Genomic DNA, 26,227 nt, shown 5'->3' on the forward strand with positions numbered 1-26,227 from the left:
AATGGCCATTTTTCTTTTCATGGCGTGTTTTCGAAACGACCTCCAATTTTGACGCGCCGCCATGGTCACAAACATCCATAAAAACTTAAAAGCTTTGCAATTTAACATCGGACATGTGTCTAGTTTACAAAACCAAAGTTTGGAGTCATTACTCTCAAATCTCTAGGAGGAGTTCGTTCTAGAGCGAGGCCTGCAAATGACCAAAATACAGCAAAAATGACATATTGTCATCAAAATATCAGACTTCCTGTGCGACTGACAGCTTGGTCCCAAGAGACTTTTTTGTAGGTTTCTATCCGATGAACATGCCCTGTTAAAATCAGGTTTGTACTATAAAGCATATGGAGGTGCTCGCGAAAACAAATTTTGCAGGTGGCGCTATTGAGCCATTTTTGTTTACCTATGCCGTTCTCCTATAAAATATGAAATTTTTCGCGACTCCTGATGTGTATACAAAATTTGGTGAGTTTTGGGGTATGTTAAAGGCCTCAAAAAGGCGACGGAAAAGTCGGAAGAATAATAATAATAATAATAATAATAATTAAAGCTACAAGTAGCATTTAGCGGGCCCGAGCACGTGCCACCGCCTGGCACGAGCGACCGCCCCGTGAGCAACGCCCTGCTCGAGCCATTCTCGTTGTTTTTTCTTGTCCATTCTGGAGCTCCAAGATAATGTTAATATGACAGCAGCCTGTGGGGGGGGGGGGGGGGGGGGACTGTAATCTGTTTCCTTAAAGGACAAAGACTTATGCATATAGCATGAAAAAAATTCTTAAATCTAAGCCTCGTTTAGACCTGCTCAATTTCTCATCAAGTAGAAGAAGGTTTTTATCAGATTAAGAAACAAGCAATGATGATAATTGCTATCACTGTTCCTAAGAATGAGAACAATAGAACTCATTCAATTTCCACTACAATGTCTAGATGAGTGTCAGCTATGTCTGATAACTTGGCCAATTAGCTGGACCGGGATCTTGCAAAGTGCAGGTGGTTAACGTCCAGTGTGATGAGTCTGTGGACGGCAACAGTACAGCATAGCTTTTGGTTTCCACAAGAGAAGAACTCCTGACACATCTGCCCTAACAGACAACTACAAGAGGAGTTGAAATGTATAACACGGTGAAGGAGTTTTTGTGCAGAAAAAGGTACCATTAGAAAAGCCAGTAGCAGTGACTGCAGACAGGTTTCATCACTCACTGTAAGCTGTAAAGCTGACGCAGACTTTCCAAAATGTCTGCATTACTGCTGGGTCATTCACCAGTAGGCCTTATGTGCAGAAGTGATTGGCTCTGGACACATAATGATTCCTATTGTGAAAATCATAAAAAAAACCTCAGCTGCAAAGCAAAACAGAACAGGATTTTTAAGGTGCTATTGGTGGAGATATCTGCTGAATATGGTGAATATGAATATGGTGAATCTGAACTTGTATTCTTGACTGACATTACTGGAAAACTAAACCACTTGATCTGCGAGCTGGCAGACATTGGCAAAACTATATTTTTTTATTGACCAGCCTGCCTGAGCCAGTGTTTTTCTTGTGGGGATCTTTTCTGCCAGGGCTTTCCAGCTTGGTCAGTGGATGTTGCTGCAGTTGTCTCCCTTGCTGGGACAGCTGGAGTTAAACACAGCAGCCTCACGGCTGTGAAGTGGACCCCGTTGCTGTCCCAGTCTGGATGGGCACTGTGGTGATGTTCCAATGTTCAGGCTGGCTCCTGGTATGAAGAGATTCCCAATTACCATTTCCTAACCGCAGAGCCAAGGATGTGTTTACATGTTTAGGTCAAAAATGTGATGAACAGCTTCATGTTGTCTATTGATGTAAGTTTAAACCTAAACATGTTTCCCTGTTACTAATCCAGTTGATGTGGTTCTCCACCTGTGTCTAGGTGATAGAAAAGCATTTTTTTATATTTAGAGCTCTAAGCAAACAAACAGTTGTCTATATAAAAGAGCTTTTACAATTGTGCACTTTTAGCAGGTCTCTGAATACATGTGACCAATGTATAATGGATTTTCACAGACTTTGTTTAAAACTGAAGGTGACAGAGACTTTGGAGAAGTGGCTACATTATTCTGGACTTCTTTGTTTCATCCACAGAAGAGTAAAATATGTGATTGATTTTGAAAAGCTGCTGAAAAATGTATCTTTTTAAAATTGCAATTTCTAATTTGGGTTTTACATTTTGTGTTCCATTTTTTGTGATTTTATTAGAAAGATTTGTTATTTATTTGGTGTTTAAAGGTGGTACATATTGTATATACACAATCTTCTTAGAGACATTTGCTATATGTTGTGTTTGTTGTCATTGTAGTTTAATTTTATTGGATGTATTGAAAGGAAATGAAAAGAAGTTGCAGCATTGATTAAAAAAAGCATAAAAGAGACATTTACTGTCTGATGTTACATCTGTAGGAGTGTACTGAGGCTGGGTTTTGTTTTGGAGCACATTCATATGTTTTGTTTGTAAAAAAAAAAAAAAAAGATAAAATATAAAGTTAATTGTATTTTGGATGAATAAAAAAGCAATGATTAGTGCTAAGGATGTATAAAAGACAAACAAAACAAAGGAAAATGCTGTATTTTAGGGTTGAACTAGGCTTTCTAACTGTTCTACTTTCTGTCTGCCACTCCTGGCTAATTTACATGTGAGCACACAGCCGGGGGTTGGGGGGGGGGGGGAGGGCTAACACCACTCCTGCAGCAGGGGAGACTGATGAAAAGCTTGAGGATGTAAGATTGAATAAATAAAATCCTAGAGTTGACCAGTTCATTTTATAAATGTAAATATTTTTTATTTTGGTGCTGATAAACTAAACAGAAGTTATGATAAAAATATTTGCTTGAGTCAAAATGTCCCAAAATTTGCTTTTAGCACAATAGGGTGATTAAGGTGGTTAAATGTTTCTCGTACGTATAGTTCTGCTTTTCAAACGTGGAGCTTTGTAAGACGCATCTAATTCTGAAATCTCAGCTTCCTGAGACAAACGGCTGATTTCCTATAAAGCTTGATTATATGACTGCAACGGAATCGACCACTTCCTGTTTGGCAGTGCCTTACGCAGGCACCGTCAGATGTGCAGCCATGAAACTTGAGATGATGAGAGAAGAGCCTTCTGAGTATCTCCAGTTTTAATTTCATGCACATCGGAAAAAGCACATAGAAAATACAGGGCAGAATGTGCCCCATGCAATAACTAGGTGGCGCTATAGAGCTCGTCCAAAGTTGTCATATCCATGGGTTCAGAATGGAAGCTTCATCATATCCATTGAAATTCAGTGAGATTGGACAAGGAATGTGCACATGAGAGCAACATTTGTCTGCATGGCGAGACGCCCAACTTTGCCGCTCTGTCAAGACCACACACCTGCATTGAAAGTTATGGCTTTTTATCAGAGTAAACTTCAATGGTTTTTCAACAGGTGGACGTCATTTTGAGGTGTGTCGGCTCATCCTACTTGGAGCAGTGATGCTCCAAGTAAAACATGTCATTTCCTGTTGCCAACAGGTGGCGCTACACCTGTTTCGGATTTTTCGACTGCAGATGTGTTCAAAGTCAGACTACAATCATGCACAACAAATTTGGATCAGATTAGATTATTTATGGCTGAGTAATGGCCATTTTTCTTTTCATGGCGTGATTTCGAAACGACCTCAAATTTTGACGCGCCGCCACGGTCACAAACAACCGTAAAAACGTAAAAGCTTCGCAATTTAATATTGGACATGTGTTTAGTTTACAAAACCAAAGTTTGGAGTCATTGTTCAAAAATCTCTAGGAGGAGTTCGTTCTAGAACGAGGCTTGCAAATGACCAAAATACACCAAAAATGACATATTGACACCAATATAGCAGACTTCCTGTGCAACTGACAGCTTGGTACCAAGAGACTTTTTTGTAGGTTTTCATCTGATGAACATGTCCTGTAAAAATCAAGCTTGTATGTTAAAGAACATGGCGGGGCTCTCAAAAACGAACATGGTAGGTGGCGCTATTGAGCCGTTTTTGTTCACCCATGCAAGTGCTGTATATCTAAGTTGGAGATATTTATGAGGCATCTCATTCTGAAATCTCAGCCTCGTGATACAAACGGCTGATTTTTTATGAATTTTTAATTATCTGACTGCAACGCAATCAACCACTTCCTGTTTGGTGGTGGCTTGCGCAGGCACCGTCAGGTGTACACCCATGAAACTTTAGACGATGAGAGAAGACCCTTATGAGTATCTCCTGTTGTAATTTTATGAATGTCGGACAAAGCAAAGAGAAAAGATAGGTCAGAATGTGACATAAAATGTATTTGTCAATATCTAGGTGGCGCTATGGAGCTCGTCCAAGATTGTCATATCCATGGGTTCAGAATGGAAGCCTCATCACCTCTATTGAATTTCAGTGAGATTGGACAAGGAATGTGCACGTGAGAGCAACTTTTGTGTGCATGGCGAGACGCCCAACTTCGCCGCTCTGTCATGACCACACCCCCGCATTGAAAGTTATGGCTTTTTATCAGAGTAAACTTCAATGGCTTTTCAACAGGTGGACATCATTTTGAGGTGTGTCGGCTCATCCTACTCGGAGCAGTGATGCTCCAAGTAAAACATGTCATTTCCTTTTGCCAGCAGGTGGCGCTACACCTGTTCTGGATTTTTCCACTTCTGATGTGTTCAGAGTCAGACTACAATCATGCATATCAATTTTGGATCAGATTGGATTTTGCATGGCTGAGTAATGGCCATTTTTCTTTTCATGGCGTGTTTTCAATATGACCTCCATTTTCGACGCGCCGCCACGGTCACAAACATCCGTAAAAACTTAAAAGCTTCGCAATTTAACATCGGACATGTGTCTAGTTTACAAAACCAAAGTTTGGAGTCATTACTCCAAAATCTCTAGGAGGAGTTCGTTCTAGAGCTAGGCCTGCAAATGTCCAAAATGAAGCAAAAATGACATATTGACCTCAATATATCAGACTTCCTGTGCGAGTGACAGGTGGGTCCTTTCAGACTTTTTTGTAGGTCTCCATCTGAAGAACATGCCCTGTAAAATTCAAGCTTGTACGTTAAAGCGTATGCGGGGCGTCGGGACAAAAGTCACTGTAGGTGGCGCTATCGAGCCGTTTTTGTGCGCCCATGCCAATCTCCTATAAAATACGAAATTTTTCGCGACTCCTGATGTGTGTGCCAAATTTGGTGAGTTTTGGGGTATGTTAAAGGCCTCAAAAAGGCGACTCTTCCGGTAGAATAATAATAATTAAAGCTACAAGTAGCATTTAGCGGGCCCGAGCACGTGCCACCGCCTGGCACGAGCGACCGCCCCGTGAGCAACGCCCTGCTCGAGCCATTCTCGTTGTTTTTTCTTGTCCATTCTGGAGCTCCAAGATAATGTTAATATGACAGCAGCCTGTGGGGGGGGGGGGGGGGGGGGGACTGTAATCTGTTTCCTTAAAGGACAAAGACTTATGCATATAGCATGAAAAAAATTCTTAAATCTAAGCCTCGTTTAGACCTGCTCAATTTCTCATCAAGTAGAAGAAGGTTTTTATCAGATTAAGAAACAAGCAATGATGATAATTGCTATCACTGTTCCTAAGAATGAGAACAATAGAACTCATTCAATTTCCACTACAATGTCTAGATGAGTGTCAGCTATGTCTGATAACTTGGCCAATTAGCTGGACCGGGATCTTGCAAAGTGCAGGTGGTTAACGTCCAGTGTGATGAGTCTGTGGACGGCAACAGTACAGCATAGCTTTTGGTTTCCACAAGAGAAGAACTCCTGACACATCTGCCCTAACAGACAACTACAAGAGGAGTTGAAATGTATAACACGGTGAAGGAGTTTTTGTGCAGAAAAAGGTACCATTAGAAAAGCCAGTAGCAGTGACTGCAGACAGGTTTCATCACTCACTGTAAGCTGTAAAGCTGACGCAGACTTTCCAAAATGTCTGCATTACTGCTGGGTCATTCACCAGTAGGCCTTATGTGCAGAAGTGATTGGCTCTGGACACATAATGATTCCTATTGTGAAAATCATAAAAAAAACCTCAGCTGCAAAGCAAAACAGAACAGGATTTTTAAGGTGCTATTGGTGGAGATATCTGCTGAATATGGTGAATATGAATATGGTGAATCTGAACTTGTATTCTTGACTGACATTACTGGAAAACTAAACCACTTGATCTGCGAGCTGGCAGACATTGGCAAAACTATATTTTTTTATTGACCAGCCTGCCTGAGCCAGTGTTTTTCTTGTGGGGATCTTTTCTGCCAGGGCTTTCCAGCTTGGTCAGTGGATGTTGCTGCAGTTGTCTCCCTTGCTGGGACAGCTGGAGTTAAACACAGCAGCCTCACGGCTGTGAAGTGGACCCCGTTGCTGTCCCAGTCTGGATGGGCACTGTGGTGATGTTCCAATGTTCAGGCTGGCTCCTGGTATGAAGAGATTCCCAATTACCATTTCCTAACCGCAGAGCCAAGGATGTGTTTACATGTTTAGGTCAAAAATGTGATGAACAGCTTCATGTTGTCTATTGATGTAAGTTTAAACCTAAACATGTTTCCCTGTTACTAATCCAGTTGATGTGGTTCTCCACCTGTGTCTAGGTGATAGAAAAGCATTTTTTTATATTTAGAGCTCTAAGCAAACAAACAGTTGTCTATATAAAAGAGCTTTTACAATTGTGCACTTTTAGCAGGTCTCTGAATACATGTGACCAATGTATAATGGATTTTCACAGACTTTGTTTAAAACTGAAGGTGACAGAGACTTTGGAGAAGTGGCTACATTATTCTGGACTTCTTTGTTTCATCCACAGAAGAGTAAAATATGTGATTGATTTTGAAAAGCTGCTGAAAAATGTATCTTTTTAAAATTGCAATTTCTAATTTGGGTTTTACATTTTGTGTTCCATTTTTTGTGATTTTATTAGAAAGATTTGTTATTTATTTGGTGTTTAAAGGTGGTACATATTGTATATACACAATCTTCTTAGAGACATTTGCTATATGTTGTGTTTGTTGTCATTGTAGTTTAATTTTATTGGATGTATTGAAAGGAAATGAAAAGAAGTTGCAGCATTGATTAAAAAAAGCATAAAAGAGACATTTACTGTCTGATGTTACATCTGTAGGAGTGTACTGAGGCTGGGTTTTGTTTTGGAGCACATTCATATGTTTTGTTTGTAAAAAAAAAAAAAAAAGATAAAATATAAAGTTAATTGTATTTTGGATGAATAAAAAAGCAATGATTAGTGCTAAGGATGTATAAAAGACAAACAAAACAAAGGAAAATGCTGTATTTTAGGGTTGAACTAGGCTTTCTAACTGTTCTACTTTCTGTCTGCCACTCCTGGCTAATTTACATGTGAGCACACAGCCGGGGGTTGGGGGGGGGGGGGAGGGCTAACACCACTCCTGCAGCAGGGGAGACTGATGAAAAGCTTGAGGATGTAAGATTGAATAAATAAAATCCTAGAGTTGACCAGTTCATTTTATAAATGTAAATATTTTTTATTTTGGTGCTGATAAACTAAACAGAAGTTATGATAAAAATATTTGCTTGAGTCAAAATGTCCCAAAATTTGCTTTTAGCACAATAGGGTGATTAAGGTGGTTAAATGTTTCTCGTACGTATAGTTCTGCTTTTCAAACGTGGAGCTTTGTAAGACGCATCTAATTCTGAAATCTCAGCTTCCTGAGACAAACGGCTGATTTCCTATAAAGCTTGATTATATGACTGCAACGGAATCGACCACTTCCTGTTTGGCAGTGCCTTACGCAGGCACCGTCAGATGTGCAGCCATGAAACTTGAGATGATGAGAGAAGAGCCTTCTGAGTATCTCCAGTTTTAATTTCATGCACATCGGAAAAAGCACATAGAAAATACAGGGCAGAATGTGCCCCATGCAATAACTAGGTGGCGCTATAGAGCTCGTCCAAAGTTGTCATATCCATGGGTTCAGAATGGAAGCTTCATCATATCCATTGAAATTCAGTGAGATTGGACAAGGAATGTGCACATGAGAGCAACATTTGTCTGCATGGCGAGACGCCCAACTTTGCCGCTCTGTCAAGACCACACACCTGCATTGAAAGTTATGGCTTTTTATCAGAGTAAACTTCAATGGTTTTTCAACAGGTGGACGTCATTTTGAGGTGTGTCGGCTCATCCTACTTGGAGCAGTGATGCTCCAAGTAAAACATGTCATTTCCTGTTGCCAACAGGTGGCGCTACACCTGTTTCGGATTTTTCGACTGCAGATGTGTTCAAAGTCAGACTACAATCATGCACAACAAATTTGGATCAGATTAGATTATTTATGGCTGAGTAATGGCCATTTTTCTTTTCATGGCGTGATTTCGAAACGACCTCAAATTTTGACGCGCCGCCACGGTCACAAACAACCGTAAAAACGTAAAAGCTTCGCAATTTAATATTGGACATGTGTTTAGTTTACAAAACCAAAGTTTGGAGTCATTGTTCAAAAATCTCTAGGAGGAGTTCGTTCTAGAACGAGGCTTGCAAATGACCAAAATACACCAAAAATGACATATTGACACCAATATAGCAGACTTCCTGTGCAACTGACAGCTTGGTACCAAGAGACTTTTTTGTAGGTTTTCATCTGATGAACATGTCCTGTAAAAATCAAGCTTGTATGTTAAAGAACATGGCGGGGCTCTCAAAAACGAACATGGTAGGTGGCGCTATTGAGCCGTTTTTGTTCACCCATGCAAGTGCTGTATATCTAAGTTGGAGATATTTATGAGGCATCTCATTCTGAAATCTCAGCCTCGTGATACAAACGGCTGATTTTTTATGAATTTTTAATTATCTGACTGCAACGCAATCAACCACTTCCTGTTTGGTGGTGGCTTGCGCAGGCACCGTCAGGTGTACACCCATGAAACTTTAGACGATGAGAGAAGACCCTTATGAGTATCTCCTGTTGTAATTTTATGAATGTCGGACAAAGCAAAGAGAAAAGATAGGTCAGAATGTGACATAAAATGTATTTGTCAATATCTAGGTGGCGCTATGGAGCTCGTCCAAGATTGTCATATCCATGGGTTCAGAATGGAAGCCTCATCACCTCTATTGAATTTCAGTGAGATTGGACAAGGAATGTGCACGTGAGAGCAACTTTTGTGTGCATGGCGAGACGCCCAACTTCGCCGCTCTGTCATGACCACACCCCCGCATTGAAAGTTATGGCTTTTTATCAGAGTAAACTTCAATGGCTTTTCAACAGGTGGACATCATTTTGAGGTGTGTCGGCTCATCCTACTCGGAGCAGTGATGCTCCAAGTAAAACATGTCATTTCCTTTTGCCAGCAGGTGGCGCTACACCTGTTCTGGATTTTTCCACTTCTGATGTGTTCAGAGTCAGACTACAATCATGCATATCAATTTTGGATCAGATTGGATTTTGCATGGCTGAGTAATGGCCATTTTTCTTTTCATGGCGTGTTTTCAATATGACCTCCATTTTCGACGCGCCGCCACGGTCACAAACATCCGTAAAAACTTAAAAGCTTCGCAATTTAACATCGGACATGTGTCTAGTTTACAAAACCAAAGTTTGGAGTCATTACTCCAAAATCTCTAGGAGGAGTTCGTTCTAGAGCTAGGCCTGCAAATGTCCAAAATGAAGCAAAAATGACATATTGACCTCAATATATCAGACTTCCTGTGCGAGTGACAGGTGGGTCCTTTCAGACTTTTTTGTAGGTCTCCATCTGAAGAACATGCCCTGTAAAATTCAAGCTTGTACGTTAAAGCGTATGCGGGGCGTCGGGACAAAAGTCACTGTAGGTGGCGCTATCGAGCCGTTTTTGTGCGCCCATGCCAATCTCCTATAAAATACGAAATTTTTCGCGACTCCTGATGTGTGTGCCAAATTTGGTGAGTTTTGGGGTATGTTAAAGGCCTCAAAAAGGCGACTCTTCCGGTAGAATAATAATAATAATAATAATAATAATAAACATTCGAATTACAATAGGGTCCTTGCACTCCGTGCTCGGGCCCTAATAATAATAATAATAATAAACATTCGAATTACAATAGGGTCCTTGCACTCCGTGCTCGGGCCCTAATAATAAACCTAACAGATACAATAGGGTCCTTGCACTCCGTGCTCGGGCCCTAATAATCCGAGTAAATACAATAGGGTCCTTGCACTACGTGCTCGGGCCCTAATAATAATAATAATAAACCTAACAGATACAATAGGGTCCTTGCACTCCGTGCTCGGGCCCTAATAAACCTAACAGATACAATAGGGTCCTTGCACTCCGTGCTCGGGCCCTAATAAACCTAACAGATACAATAGGGTCCTTGCACTCCGTGCTCGGGCCCTAATAATAAACCTAACAGATACAATAGGGTCCTTGCACTCCGTGCTCGGGCCCTAATAATGAACAAAATGATGTAAGTTTAAGTGGCATTAGAGCAGCAACTAAAGAGGAATATTGAATGTCTACTTTAATTTGGCATTGATGGTTGTTAGAGATTTCTTGAATTAAGGTTTAAAAGTTTAAGGTTTAAATATGAGTAATTTAACTACCTAATGCAGTAAGTAGCTTCTCAATTATACAAATCATGCTGGAGAATGATCCATGCGATTGTGAATCAAATATCACTCCTTATCTAGAAGGAACTAATTATTGGTCTGCATCAAACAAACCAGACCAAAAGTTGAAAAGTTGTTAGAGCAAAATAATGTAGTTAGAGACCTTTTTTTTCTCATACCAATTTATCACTGTTGCTATAAACCATCAAACCAACGTAAGCCTTTGTATGGAAAACAATAGTTACATAGAGTTAATATTTCATAATTTCACATCTTTTAATGAATAGTATCTCTTTTAATTAGATCATAATTGGTCACTGTACTACCCAGCCCTAATTTATTGTGCATCAAATTACAGAAAGAACTTACTAAATTATATTGAACTCATTATCAATCTAGGACCCAATTATTATCCACCCACACAAACCGGCTTTCTTGAACACTTGCGCATGCAACCTTAAGCTATCTCTGCTCACTGTTCTCTCAGTCTACCCTTTCTGGGTTTCCATGGAAACAGGAGGGGGTGCTCTCCCAGGACCAAGACAGTTACTGCACAGTGCTGTACTAAGCTGTGCACTAATGACATTTTGGAGTAACTTTTCCTCCTTTCCTCAAGTGTAAGGCATTAGAACTAAGTACTGAAGTGGATAAGGGACTCAAAAGGTGTCTGAATTCCAACGTGACAGGGGCAACTAAATAGTTAAAATACTGTAGCAACAGCAATAGTGTCTTCTAATCAGTGTGTACATTAAAAGGTAGCCTTAAACTACAAGGGTTTCTTCATTTTTGCCAATTTCTTTAGATTAACCTAGATCTCCATATTAAAAAATTGCCATCTTGATATTTAAATGAGCACATTTAAATCTACATGCATTTTTGTCTGTAACATAAACTGATTTATTCACAACATTCTGAATGGGTGAAATTGAGTTTTTACAGTTTCTTTACATGTTTATTTTTATTGTGTTTCAATATCGTGGATAACACTAATCATACCAATTCTATTGTATCTGCTCAGATGTATATGTAATCAGTCTTACTTAAAAGACCCACTTTGATCATCTTTGAATCTATTTTAAAAGTGTTCCTAGTGGTCATTTTATTATGATTGTCATTTTTTTGCAAAAACAAAAAAGCAACTGTGACGTTTCTAGGACATAGTTTCTGCAGAGCAGCAGGAGTAAATTAGAAATTTGCGTCTGAGTAGTGTGTGGCACTGTTGGCGTAAGGCAACCCTGCACCCCCTTCCCTCCCTGTCACTGAGAGCTCTCTGTTTTGCTCTCCAGCCAACTTACAGCACCTCACACCCCCAAAATTACATTACCGGTGCAAGAAAAAATAAAAGGCCTCCAATATTGGAACTATCAGCGGTACAGTTTTGAGTCAGATGTCAGGTCAAACCAGGAAAACCGAGATAGATAGTTTTCTACAAGTGGATGCATCAGATGGAGCAGGGAACTTGTGGTCTACCCAAGTTGCTCTGAAATGCAATTTTAAGCTTAATTGTTTTCATTTATGTCCTTAATTTAAGAAAAATGCCACAAGAACATGTTAAAAACACCAAAAACACAATTTTCATAGAGTGGGTCTCAATGGAGAAATTAACTGTCTTAGTCCTGCATTCAACCTAGCTTGTCAGTACACTGTTTGAAGTCATTAAAAACACAACAATTGTGTATGATTTAGGAAGCATATGGTTTTGTGAGCGAATATTGAACATGTTATTAATACATATCAGCGAGCGCATCACAAAAATGCAACGAAACAGCCAGACATAATTACCCACAGCCCTGTTCTCCATGTGCAACACTTCCTGCAGCTGTGGCAATGGGCCTATTGGCCTATTTAGTTTCGTTGGCTCTTCCTTTGGGAAGCAGGCTGGCCTCAATGCATTGGAGATGTTAGCAGACATTCTGCCTTTAAGTGGTGGTTACTAGGCTTGGAGTGCTGCAGGTCACTCATCAGGGAGATTTCGCGGACATTACTACAGAAGCATGCGCTCTGCGGCTTCAAACACAAACAAGTGATCACACATAAATATGTAGATAACCCATTCCCAAACTCACAGCCAACTTACAGGCTTCTCCCTCAACAGAGAATCCAATCACATAGAGAGATTTGGCTGTATCGCCCTAACTGGATTGCAGTAATCCCCTGTCTAACATGTTTTGGGAATGTGTGAGTGGGGTTAGGGGACCTCTTGCCAAGTTGAGCTGGGTTGCTGATGCAGAAAATGTGAGAGAGATCTGAGCTGTCATTTGGACTCCAGTGTTCAGGTCTGATAGAAGAATACATCTTGTGGGTCAAACCTTGGAAAAAGAAATGGAAGCTCTTAAAACCTGTTTTCAAACCTTCACATATTGAAACTAATGTCTTATCCAAGTGATTGGTCTTTTTTCTTCATTATTAATATGCTGTACTTTCAGGGAACGCAGTGCCTTTTTATCATCTGTTCTTTTATTTGTCATCATGGACTTCTTTCTCAATTTAACTCCTGCTATGTTTATCTGTATTCACTCATCTCTTTTATGCTCAGTAGCTTTTGCAAAGACCATTGCATTCCCCTTGTGACTATGAAAGTGATTCAAGCATAGGGACTCCTGCAGCATGTGTATGTGTTACTTTTCCCAAGCTGCAAGCATGAAAATGAATCCTGTCCCCGTAGGATTGTGTTCTTCATTTTGACTTAACAAAGTTTGACTGTTTTTACTAACTTCCTTACAGGACTTTGACAAGTGAGCAAAGCGCTGTCAGCAGATGCCCCAGACATGATAACAGCCCGCCACTGTCTCTTACTAGCCTCACTTTACACAGACTGTATGTTTAACTGTCATGTCTCCAGTAAGACTTAGAATATCTAAAAAGGTTTGGTGATCAGACTTTCAGTGTGGATTGAGAGCTGCTATTAAATGGTTATTTTAAGTTTAAACATAGAATAGAATAGATATTTATATTTATCCCACAAAGGGGATCTATAGCTCAAGTCCAATAAACACTTCTTACTAATGAACTTGAGCTTGTGAAGTTGAACCTGAAGGGAGCTTTTCAGGCTCTGTGAAGAGTGGCCAATGTCAAGCATGCAATTCCCCAACAGAGCAGTGGTGGTGGGAGTGGGGTGGTGGGTGGTAGGAAGAAAATGCTGGAACAGATGCCTGGGGCCAAGACCCTGAGAAGAAAACCAGAACATATTACTGTGCACCAGGTTAATGATTGCACGCTTGGTCCTTACCTGTCTCACTCAAGTACTTTACTTTTGCAAGAACGCTGACTCAACTACATGGAACACACACATGTACTGTATATACGTGTGTGTATATATATATATATATATATATATATATATATATATATATATATATATATATATATATATATATATATAGTAGCAAAAGCTACTGAGGCTGTCATTTGCTTTTGAGGGTTTTTTTCTGTTTTGAATATTGGTAAATTATTTATGTAAACAACTGAATTGGCACCAAAAAAAATGGGATTCATTCATTGAAAAAAGTATTAATGTGTTAAATTGTCCATTCCAAAAAGCTTTAATGGAATGTGAAAGGCCTCATTTAATATTTAATTTCTCCATAAAGTATGCTTGTAACTCTCCTGAAAAGGAATGTGTGACTAAGCCTTCTACTTACAAACTGACTACACAAGCAATTAAAAAATAAAAGTGCTTTAAAAAAAAAAAGTTTCTTCCTGTAAACCTTAAGGAAGATGACTAATGACTCCTTTCATATGTATCATCCATCTGACTCTAATAAAATCTAAATCATAACATAAGTTTGTTTTTAGCATGCTTACCTTACCATTTCTTTGCCACTCTCAGCAGACTGTTGGCTTTGCTGTCCTCAGCAGCATGGTATATAGATTACTGGACAGGGATGTGGGCAGTGGAGGCAGCCGCCATTAATTAAAGTCCACAATGGCTTCTGCAGTGAAAGTAACAGATCTATATACAAATTAATCACCCAGTCTGAGTCCCACAGTAAGGCTTTCCTTTTTTCACATCTTTACAGTCCAGTCATGTCCGCCGTTGTTTACCGTGCTCCAGATCGAGAATTAAACCTGAATGCGAGTGATAAATCATAGAGGGAAAACACACAAACCCTCAACGTAGGTTTATGTGTTGGAGAGACAAACAGGAGGAGGGACAAGGTGGAAAGTAACACTGATTTGCTGATGGTAGCAAACTGTAGCTCACTTTGCATTTCTTTTAAGTATTTTTTTTGGAAACCCATTCAACACAGAGAAAATAGAGTGGTCCCTTAATCGAGTGTGTGTCCTGTAAATAATGTGTTTTATCAACGGTCATTATTCAGTTTGTGTTTAAGAAAATTATTTTCAATTAGATGAATCTTGACAAACTTATTCAATGTTTTATGTATTAACTTATTTTTGCAAAATTTTTTTTTTTTAATATGTTATCCACAGCCTAGTAATGCTTATTAGCATCCAGCACCAAATTTGGTGTTAAACCTTCTGCATTTAATGAACTGCTTTACAACACAAATAAAAAAACCAATCAGTGAATTGCCCTACAGCGTCTCATTGTTATATTTTTTTTTTCTTTTTAGGTACCATCTCTATCAATACCCTACGTACTGCTTACACAGCCCCGGGAGAAAGTGAGATCTTGGACTTGGATGACAATCTCTACCTTGGTGGACTGCCAGAAAACAAAATGGGACTGGTGTTCCCCACAGAAGTATGGACTGCCCTACTTAACTATGGCTACGTGGGCTGCATCCGCGATTTATTTATTGATGGACAAAGTAAGGATGTCCGACGGCTAGCAGAGATCCAGAAGGCTACAGGGGTCAAACCATCTTGTTCCAAAGAGCCTTCTAAACAGTGCTTGAGCAACCCCTGCCAAAACAATGGAATCTGCAGAGAGGGTTGGAACCGCTACGTATGTGACTGTTCTGGAACTGGATACCTGGGTCGCTCTTGTGAAAGAGGTAAATGTTGCTTTATGACCTACACTAACATTGCTTCTCTGCCTTTCCTTGACCTTAAATTACTTTCCGTCCATAATCCATGGGGTTTATTGTGACATAGACTCACCATTGCCAACTTAGTGGGCTTCCTCTTTTCTGGGAAGGCTTTCCACAAGATTTAGGAGTGTGTTAATAGAAACGTTTGCTTCCAGAAACATGTTTATAACTGTCATACAACGATGCATAAAAATTGGTCATTCGTGAATATATGTGGTAAGAGTGAGAAAAGTTGTGGTCTTTCACATGTAATTTTTACAGATGTTCCACGAATGTATCACATTAAAACCACGAAGTATGAATAAACCACGCAAAGAACATATAAATCCACGTAAAAGCCAAATCTGGCCCAACATTTGTGTGTCAGTGACATTGTTATAACGTGATATGTGCACCATTTGTGTTATAAAAGCTATACATTGGTGGTACATGTGTGAAAAGTCTATTAGTCTTACATTGAACGGTTGACGAAAGCCACAAATTTGCACATGCATCTCGCAAAAATCACACACAGTTGCATAAGATTTATGTAATAGTGTATAAACTACGTTAAATGCGCATAAACTGTGTAATTTTCAACCAACCCAAATTTCTGAAAAGCTCAAAACCGAATTAATGTAAAGTCCCATCGGCCGAAACCCTCAACGGACATCTGCGCTCATCGATGAATGACTAACACAAAAAACACTTATCACGCATCTATCATGAGAAACTGAAATTACATACCTGTAAAATGCACAAAATGTATGTAGCAGGTGTTTGACACGGCCTTATCTAGATTTCAAAGGCGGCATTCTTAACAACACTGCATCTGACACTTTGCATTGTAAAGAGAATGCACAGACTAGACTCCATGATGCTGCCATTACTCATTTTTTAAGTAAATCCAAATACTAGATAAAGTTACAAGGTCTTTTGTGACTTTGCAGAAAGTTTGTGACTTTTATTGTCCCCTGAACTTAATCTGTGGCTGAACACTCAGTCGTCAAGTTGCACTTGTTTTCAATTCCGTTTTTATGACACCAACATTTTTCAGTCTTGTTGCACAGATAACATTCTATCATAGTACCATGCTAAAATTCAATGAGCTTCTGAATGTACAACTGATTAATACCAGCATGTGAAAACCATTGAATTCAATGAAAGAACTACCAAGGATCTTGGTTTAACACTAGCCGCATGTTCCTCACTTTAGTTTTATTGGATAAACTATACAGGAAAACCCTGGTTTTTCCCAACTACTATTTGAAAACAGACAAGATGCTGACATATTCTGTCCACAAGCAAATACATATGTTTATGCTGTAGTGCAAAAATAAAAACAAGCAGGGAAGAAAGTATGCCTTTGGAACTTAGCAGTCAAGGAAAGTCAGGATAAGTCAGACAAATGTCAGAGTATCTTGAGTGGCAGGTGACTGATTCACCACTGAGACATTGGTGATCCTGACTACAATGCTCTAGCCTGTAAATTGGCTGTCTTCTGCTAACCGTCTGCCTCATCAAACCAGTCACTCATGACCAGAGTTGGTGCAGACAACTTATATGTGTTTCCTCTAGAGGAAAGAAAAGGAAGAAGACATTCCCACGCACCAAAAAAAAAAGTTCTCAGCCGGAACAGGTTTCCTTTGACCCTATAATCCTGAGTTATTTTCATGGAAAGCAGATATGGACTTTGTCTCAAAGTGAAAAGAAGGTATTTTCTTGAATCACAGCCTTAATGTTTAAAATTGCTTAAACTATGCAATCGTTGCACTACTTTACCCTGAGGTAAAACATGTCTGAAAAACTGGCAGAACTGTTTTTGTCATTTAAAGAAAAAGAACCAAGATTAAAGGGTTATTTGGTCTTTCAGACAAGCAATTTTGACTTTTTTAACAGATCTTCAGAAAATGTACAGTATCACATAAAATTAATATTGCATCTGAAATTTTAAAAAAAAAAAACTTCCCCCAAAAAACTAACAAAATCTTGCTTACAGACAGACTGCAGATTGTTTTTATTTCCAAGATAATTGGATGTACACATATTGTTTTTATATTGCAATTCCAAAGTCATGCGTTACATTTGAGAAATTAAAAAAAAAAAAAAAAAAACATCTGTGCAGCAGCATCTCAGTCTTTGCTTCTCTGGTGTGTTTCTGCTCTTGAATGTGGGACTGGGAGTAGTGTGAGTGGGAGTAGTGGTATGCATGGGCCCTGGCTAGCTGCCAGCTGTTTTGATGGTTCCAGATTGCCTCTGCGCTGGTAGGATGAAGCAGGCACCAGCAGGCTGAGAAGCTGTCAAAAGAATTACCCCTGCTCTCACTTATCCAAGCATGGTGTACCACCCGGTGGCAAAATACAGCTACTGCATATGGCAGAGGAGGAGGTTGAGGAGTGGAAGGAACAAGAGGTGGAGCTCTAGAAGAGAACCATGGAGCTATTTGTCCTATTTTGAGACATTTTAATTAAGCAGACAAAGCAATTTTCCCCCTTGCATCCCAAATGTCTTCCACTTCATTGTTCCTTCACTTGCTAATTAGCCTAAATATTAGTCTTGCAGCGTAAAGCTAAAGCAGCCACCCAGATGGTGTAGTAGGTGGATTACAGCATATGCAAATGTTTCCTATTGTTTTCCAATGCCAAGAGAATTTATATTATATCAAACATTTTCAGACAGAGGTTTTACTACATTTACCTGCTTGAATAAAGCAAGTAAAGCAATATGTCTTCAACGTATATTGTGTGGCACACACCAAACACACTTGTCTTCCTGCTGTTTGAGAAAACAGTCAAAATTGCAGACAATTTGACTTTTAAAAGCTATACTTTCCCCTTAGAAATAAAGGTTAGGACTCAATAAATGTAATCTTTAGGAGTACATTTAAGGCTTTAGATGGAGCTCAACATGTACCATAGTGTTAGGTGTTTATGAAATGCTTTGTGGACAACAGTAAAATACCTGAGGTCTTCACGGAATTTACATTTGGTTCATTCATAATTTTTTAGAGTATAAATATGTTTTCCACTGAACCAAAGTAAAAGCCAAGATGAAACTCCAGAATGGCCTAAAAAAGGTTGTCTGTTTTTCCTTAGTTTTAAATTGAATGGTGGACAGCATATCTGCAATTTGAATCACAAATAGCAGAGTACTGATTGTCCCTTGCCTGGTGGGGATTTCCACAGATGCATAGAAAATGAGATTAAATGTGGGAATTGTGGCTAAAACAGTGATGTGAGTTGACATTTGTTTAAACATTACATGCAAGTAGTGGAATAACTTGGAAACAAAGATTTTCAAGAGTCTTAGCTAATAGAAGACATTTAACTCACTTTGTTTAAGTTTTTCTTAAAGTCTCTGATCTTTGGGTGGCTTTTCTTCATACAGTAACATTTTAGTAACTTTTCTAAAATGTCCTTTTGTAGGACAAGAATTGAAATTAGTACACTCAAGTTTTAACAGGATCTTTAGAACAAGTCTAATGTATTTTCTAGCATGCTTTATTTATATTGTCACAACCCAAAATCAGGTAAAATATTTAGTTTTTCTAAAAGGATTTATTTTGAGCTTTCCCTTATTTAGCTTCCCATTCAAGTTCCCGTACGGTCATAGGACCGCACAAGTCAAGTGAGCCATCAGGTTTTCTTTCACGGTAATGACTGCATTTCTTGAACTGTACAATTCTCCAGTATAGAGGATGTAAACTAATCTGAATTAGTGAATTAATACAAGTAGGTGTTCAGGTAATTATGGCTGTCGAAAATATGTTTTTAAAGCCTGTGGCAGTTTTTCTGTGGCAATTTTTGAATTTAGGTGAGTCTTCTGCCATGAAAATGTGGGATGTCACAATTCTGTAACGAGCAGCTGACTACTTTCGATGAGCATGCTAACCCAAGTTGGGAGAACAAAAAATTACGTGTTGACTTTTAACCCATCCTACCTTTTGAGGACGACTACAAAAGAAGTCTTCCCAAGGTTGCCTAAGTCAGAACTGCCTTCATGGGTGGATGAAAAAAATGGGCAAACCTGTGCAAGGCAAGCAGGTGGCCTGCATGAAATATCTATGTCATAGAGCACTCAATGAGCTCGTAGAGACAATAGTCCTCCATGTTTTTTTCTCGATGAGGATGCTTCAAGTGACAGGTCGTAGTGAAGACTTATACCACACATAAAGGGGAAGTAGGTGAGACACAGGTGTGTCTTTTGTTTTTTCTTTATCTTGCAGTATACAGGATGCCTGTTAATTTTGTTCAAAAATGTTAATGCCCATCAAAATGATGAAATTAGACAACCAGGATGTGGTTTGTGTGGGCATCCTACGACTGTCCAATGAGTACTTAAGTATCACCTGCACAGACACCAGGGATAATTAGGTAAAGAAAGAGTGAGTGTATGTAGAGCTGCACTCAGGTCAGTTACTCATCATTGTTGTTTTGTTTAATATTTCTTTGTCCAAACATAACATAAATATAATGCTAGGTACTAACTGTTGCAGTGTCTATACGTACACTTGATGAAAATAAGTCGTTTTTCTGGTATATGTATCAACCAAGATCCAAATCCCCTGGCTCTGTCTGAAAGTAAAAGGGTTTGGTTGAGTTGGATGTTAAAAAGTTGCTCCATTTTTCTTTGTAACTGCCTACAGTTTCCAAATGCAGCTCTTGCTGCCTGGCAGAAAGCAGAGAGTTTAGTGGTGAGAACTCGTTTGTCACACATCCCATCATCTGCAGCCTTCCCCAGGGGGGCTTGGAGAAATTGGATTTGGGTGAGGAATGTGACGGTGTCATCCCAAGGGATGGATGTGACATTAGCTCTGTGTGATAAAAAAAGTGGTGATGAGGTGGCGTGAGTTCATTGGTACCCTGTCACCCCCTACTGCTCCCCATTTCCTATCCCTCCAACTGGTCCAACTTATTCTGTTCTTCACAGGATTGTATATCTATTAATGGTTTTGCTATTGAGTTCTAAAATTTACGCAGAAGGTAACAAAATGATTTTTTGCAGTTTTTTTGGGAACATTTCTCCTTTGTAATATATTTGACATTTGGGAAACATATATTTCTTTTAGGGCAACGGATGGTCTATAGTTTAAAGATGGACTTCATCCAGAATCTATTTGCTTTAATGCAATACTTTACTGTTTAAATTTAAATAAAAAAGAAACAAGTACCTATTTCCTTACTTTTTGTGCTCTTTTTTTCTCTTACATAATTTTTTTTTTTTGTCATTTTAAAAAAGTTCAATAGTTAGAGTGTTTGCACTATTCTAATAAATAACATCATTTATGTATATTGTGACTAAATATCAAATTTTTGGGGAATTTCTTAACTTAAAAAGCTAGAGACAGTGCTGTTGCTTGTCCTGAAAAAAACAATGACTTAACTTTATTTTGGTAATTTCTTTGACTATTCTACATGTGCCTTCCTTCCTTGTTAGCCATCTTTCCATTCCAATTGCAGGTTAATAGTAATAGAAAAACATATTTATTCCAGATTGTTTGTGGACAATAAATCTGCAAATCAAGTGACACTCATTTTTCCTGGATGTTTTAAACCTATTCACCTTTTTTTTTTTTAATTCTTTTTACAATTCAAAACACAGAATTGAGTATGGACTCAATCACCTGTGAAAAACAACAAAAAAGTACTTTGACAGTGTTTCAATCATTCATTCTAATATCCTGTCACTGCTTATTTGCAGAAGTCTTTTTCAGTGTTCTGACCCTAGCATTGTGTTGTTGCTATTATGACTGTGACAAAGCCAATGCCTCACATCTACTGATAAATTAGAAATACTGTGTCCTTGTTGCTACTTATCACCCTTTTTTAATAAGAAAAAAAAAAGAAAGGTAAAGGATGTGCTCTTAATCTTCAGCCATTAATGAAAGGATCGTGAAAATATTTTGTTTTACAGTTTAAGAAGGAAAAACTCTGAAATTCTTTCACCGGTAGAGATCATGGTGGGCAATAAATAAACCCAGAAAAAGGACATCAGAAATGTTGGCACATGGTGAGGCTGAACAATTTCAGAAATATTGAAAAAAAAAAAAGACAAAAAAAAGAAAGAAAAAATCCTTGGTCCCTGAGTTCACACTGACCTTGAAATTGCTATTTGAAGAATACTAAATATTAAGATATATTCTCTAAAGGGTTTTCCGAAGCAAGATACTTGATTTCTGTAAAAACTACATGGAAGCTTCTGTCCGATTTCTTTAAATTGACTTTGAACAAAACTACGAGACTTTTTTTTTTTGAATTGTCTGTTTATTGATTATTGTTCTGATTCTAAAGAGTAAATACATTTACCATTGAACTTTAGTTATATGAGAAGTAATAGGAATTTTTCATTCTATTAAAAAAGGTGGTGGGAGTTTAAGGATATGGGATGGTTTCAGCGGCTGTGACCTTTAAATAATAGATAATGAACTCTTTTCCTTGGTGACAAAAAGACAAATTAAAACTATACTAATATTTTATATGATGTTTTTGCCAATACTATAATTTTTTCTTGTTTTCCTTCTACAGAAGCAACAATACTCAGCTATGATGGAAGTAAGTTCATGAAGGTCCAGCTTCCTGTGGTGATGCATACCGAAGCTGAGGATGTGTCTCTGCGATTCCGCTCCCAGAGAGCGTATGGTATCCTGATAGCCACCACATCTCGAGACTCTGCAGACACCCTGCGCCTGGAGTTGGATAGCGGTCGTGTACGACTAACTGTCAATTTAGGTAAAGCCTCCAAAATGTATGAATCACGGCAGCAAGGCTCGGCGATGCTTTCGAATGCACTCCGACTCTCCCTCACACATACGCCAATTAGATCACATATTATGAATAGAAGGAGAAGCTGTAAAGGCTTTCAAGGTCTTAAGTCTGCAGCTCTAGGCTCACTGCCAGCAGAGCACACAGCCATCATTGCCCAGCGGGGAATGCTCACAGCCTACTCTATCGCTTACTTTGACCAGCATCCATAGATGTGCATTCCTTTAAAAGTTGCAGCCTCATACAATAGACTCATATAGTCTGAGTCTTGGCACAAAATTTTTTGTTTATTTTTAAATCTTTTATTTTCACTTCAGACATTATAGAAGTATAAATATGGCTACAACATAAAGCATCATTTTCTCCAGCTAAGGGTGAAACTATTGACTTTTATTTCTCTTCTCTTTGATGGTAAAACTGTGATTATGTTTTTTGTTGTGCCAATTATAGTCTTATATCTCTGCTTTCCGATGGCTTCCCTCCACAGAGTGGTTTAGCTGTGCATGCAAAGTAGACAAGCCTGCGTATGATGTCAGCGTCAACCTTTAAAAACTACATGTCCCACTATGAAAGACAAAAGCACCATGCGCTGACAGCGCTGACAAGTTAGATCATCGCGACTAAAAAAAGACTGCCCTCTGATGGAAAGAGCACGCTGCCTTGTTTTGTTTTCTTGACAAACCTGACAAATGTTCAAGTTTTTAGAGTTTATCTGTGGACATCCGCCCTTGAAGCCCATCTTTTTCTTAGTTTCTCTGAAGAGAAAGCAGAGCATTCCCTGTAAGGGCAGGCTGCCGTTGGTCTCTGGTTGTTTGCGATCACTTTTCTGCTGTGGTTGACAACACATGACAACAGGGCCAAATGGGAAGGGGGCTTGTAGGTTAACCTCATTCACATCTTTTAGATAAAACACAAACTCTTTGTCCAAAAAAGGAAACCATTAATATTTGTTATACAGTATAAACAACTATGGAATCTGCGACACAGTTGTTATGGTTATTTTGGTTATTTATTATTCTTGTGCTCTATCATCTAAAGCAATTGAACTAAAAGGGAATGCAGTTTAGATTATTTCCTTTTAGATTTTATAGGGAGTTTCTTCTTAGAAATTAAACAAAACTCATATTTCCAACTTAGGTAAAATATTTGTTAGTCTTTGCTTCAGATTTGTTTATTAAACTAATGTAATTTGTCCTGTGTGGTGTGGTGTAGTCTTGACATTTTTTAAGTCACTACCCCTGAAAAACACGGGAATCACAGCACCTCAAACTTTAACTTGTGTAGAAAGTCTGTTTTTAATAAATACATCATATATGTTATTAGACCGTTTTTCTGTGTATTTCGCAAGCCGTATGCAAAAACAAATATAATTTCTTGCATCTGATTAGTCTAAAAAAGAACTATCAGTATAATGTTTAAAATGTTGTGCTGACAATTAATAAGGTTAAAAAACAACAATAACGTATTTCTCAAATTTCAAATGTTTAACCATTATCCAACCTATGCTATAAATGTAAACTTTGTTTTTTTTTGTCCGTTTCCTTTTCTGACTTTTGTTATAAACTCATTTCAAACTTGAAATGTGCTTAAGAAGCACATTTCATTAAAAAAAAAAAAAAAAAAAAAAAAAAACAGAGCTCAAACAATAAATAAAAGAAATAACAACGTTGGATAAACAGTATCTGATATACCACATTAGCAATTAATGAACCAAAATTCAAAAACTTTGTATTAATAACTGAGTACACTTTTACAATTTTGAATTAGGACCGAATATCAAACTCTAATGAATCAATTTCTTCAAAGGATCATGTTTTACAGTTCTAGACTTTTAATTATGACTTTAGATTAGGTCTAATGACTGTAAATTATATACATTTGATTTCTCGTTTTTCTCTTTTTTTCTTGAGTGTGAGAGGTTATTCTGTGAATAAATTCTAAATTATTGTAAAAGTTCTTTATAATGAGCCTTATGGTCAGATTTTTGACTAATTAAAAACTGCTAGAAAAAATGAAATTACTTTTTCTCCTGTCAAAGCTAAAAATGGGAAATGAATCTCAGCCACGTGTCAATTAGTTTATTATGTACCGTTTTGATACTAAAATCTTATGGCTTGTCTGGCATAGAATTAAAAAGTTTGAAGTTATTTTTTTTATAAATAGAAGGGCAGCATCTTAAATTAATCAAGCCACGAAATGTTTCTCGAAGCCAATGTAAAACTGAGTTTTGCTGAAAACCAGACATTGTACACTGCTAAAAAAATGTCATAGCAAAAGCCAATACATTTGAGAAATTTGGTTGTAAAACAAGTGACAGCATAAAAACAAGGATCACACCAACTTTAAGGATTGAGATGAATCAGGTTGTTGAAGTGACCTTGTCAAAGTCAGTACGTCATGGTAGTGGCAGGAGCTTCAGGTAGTGTGAACATAAGTGTTCTCGCACGTCCCAGAGCTGAAGCAAATTTGTTAAGAAGGCTGGGACACAATTCCTTCACAGATCTGTAAGGGCCTGGAGAGCACATGCTGCAAATAAAATGATCAGTACTTCAAAACTTAGGTTCTAAAGCTACCAATTCATACTGGGCATGGTACTTGGATTTTTTTTTAAAGTTTGTAAATTTTGACTTTTTGATTAAGTGAAATAAAAATGGAGAAATGTAACACAAATGTAACTCTGTGTTTACCTGAAGTCAAAATGTACTTGAAATTCAAACCAAGTGTGCCTTCTAATGTGGCGTATTTTTCCTTTAGACCAATTTTATTTCCCATTTTTTGCTATAGGCGATTACAATTACACTATAACGTCATAGGATTGTCATTTTTTAGGGCTGGCTAAAGCACCTGCCGTGTTCAAAATACAAAATGGAAATAGGAATTAAAACAGAAATGTCTGAGTCAACAACAATTCCGTCTTTCATAATACAAATACTTGTTTCAGCTTTTTTTGTGTTAGGATAAAATATGGAAAACAACAAAACTATTTGTCTAAAATTCATAATTATTTCATTTTTACTCAGAGTAAGGGAGAGTTGGAATACCTTCCAGTTGGCCCTGAATGACTTTGTCCAAATTTTGATGCTCTCATATTTTTTTCAAAATAAATATAAATAACTATCATTTTTTACTTAAAAAGTGATATCCAAAAATGTAAATCTCTGCTCCATTTGAAGCCGACTTCTACTTTGCTTTACTGTTCTGGCACCTGAACACTGCAGTGTTTGTATCAGTCCACTGCAGCTGGATCTTATGGTTGAGAGCATTAGAGGATGGGCATCGTCAGTGTGTGTGTCCCCAGAGGGGTGGACTGTCTGCTTTAATGATGTCTGCAGCTCTAACGTTGAAAGATGAATTTATCTCTCATCTATTCTCCCCCATCTAGATTGTATCAGGATTAACTGTACCTCCAGTAAGTTACTGTTCATCTACCTTCTACTTCATGTTCCTCTCTTGCTCTAACTCAGCTGCTTTTTTATGTTCTCTCACACTGTGGTTTTATAGGATGGTTTGCTTTTCATGCCTTTTTGATGAATTTAAAAATTAAACAGTAAAACCTTTAAAAGGCTGTAAGAATAAAAATCATTGATGGTATCTGTAGTAAAGTCTTAAGGCCGTGTCAGACAGCCACTACGTACATTTTGAAAACATTGCACGGATGAAAATTGGTCATACTTGAATCTGAGAAAAGTTGTGGTCTCTACTTGAAGTTTTCACAGATGTATAGTGAATGAACCAAGTTAAAACCACAGAAGTAGTACGAATAAATCATGCAAAGAACACGAAATCAAGATAGAACATAGCGCTATTTATATTCAATTTATTAGCGATTCGTGCCTCATGTGCGGAATTTTAATGTGATGTGTGTGCCGTGTATGTGGTATAAAAGTTATACATGGGTCACACATGTGTGAAAAGTCTGC

General features: G+C 38.2%; 1 protein-coding gene across 46 annotated transcripts in view; it reads left to right on the forward strand.

The window, feature by feature from the left end:
* LOC101159771 (neurexin-1a) overlaps positions 1-26,227 on the forward strand; it is a 310,837-nt gene that overhangs the window by 141,437 nt on the left and 143,173 nt on the right. For 37 of the 46 annotated variants that reach the window (XM_078932242.1, XM_078932229.1, XM_078932238.1 and 34 more), the window contains 3 exons: positions 15,148-15,531; positions 22,071-22,274; positions 25,690-25,716. In XM_078932242.1, the coding sequence (XP_078788368.1) occupies positions 15,148-15,531; positions 22,071-22,274; positions 25,690-25,716 (615 nt within the window). The remainder of the gene's footprint in view (positions 1-15,147; positions 15,532-22,070; positions 22,275-25,689; positions 25,717-26,227) is intronic. The other 9 variants (XM_078932246.1, XM_078932239.1, XM_078932261.1 and 6 more) reach the window with 1 other exon arrangement.

The sequence above is a fragment of the Oryzias latipes genome, chromosome 15 (genome assembly GCF_053564925.1).
Source record: "Oryzias latipes strain Hd-rR chromosome 15, Olatipes_Hd-rR_3.1".
Taxonomy (NCBI): domain Eukaryota; kingdom Metazoa; phylum Chordata; class Actinopteri; order Beloniformes; family Adrianichthyidae; genus Oryzias; species Oryzias latipes.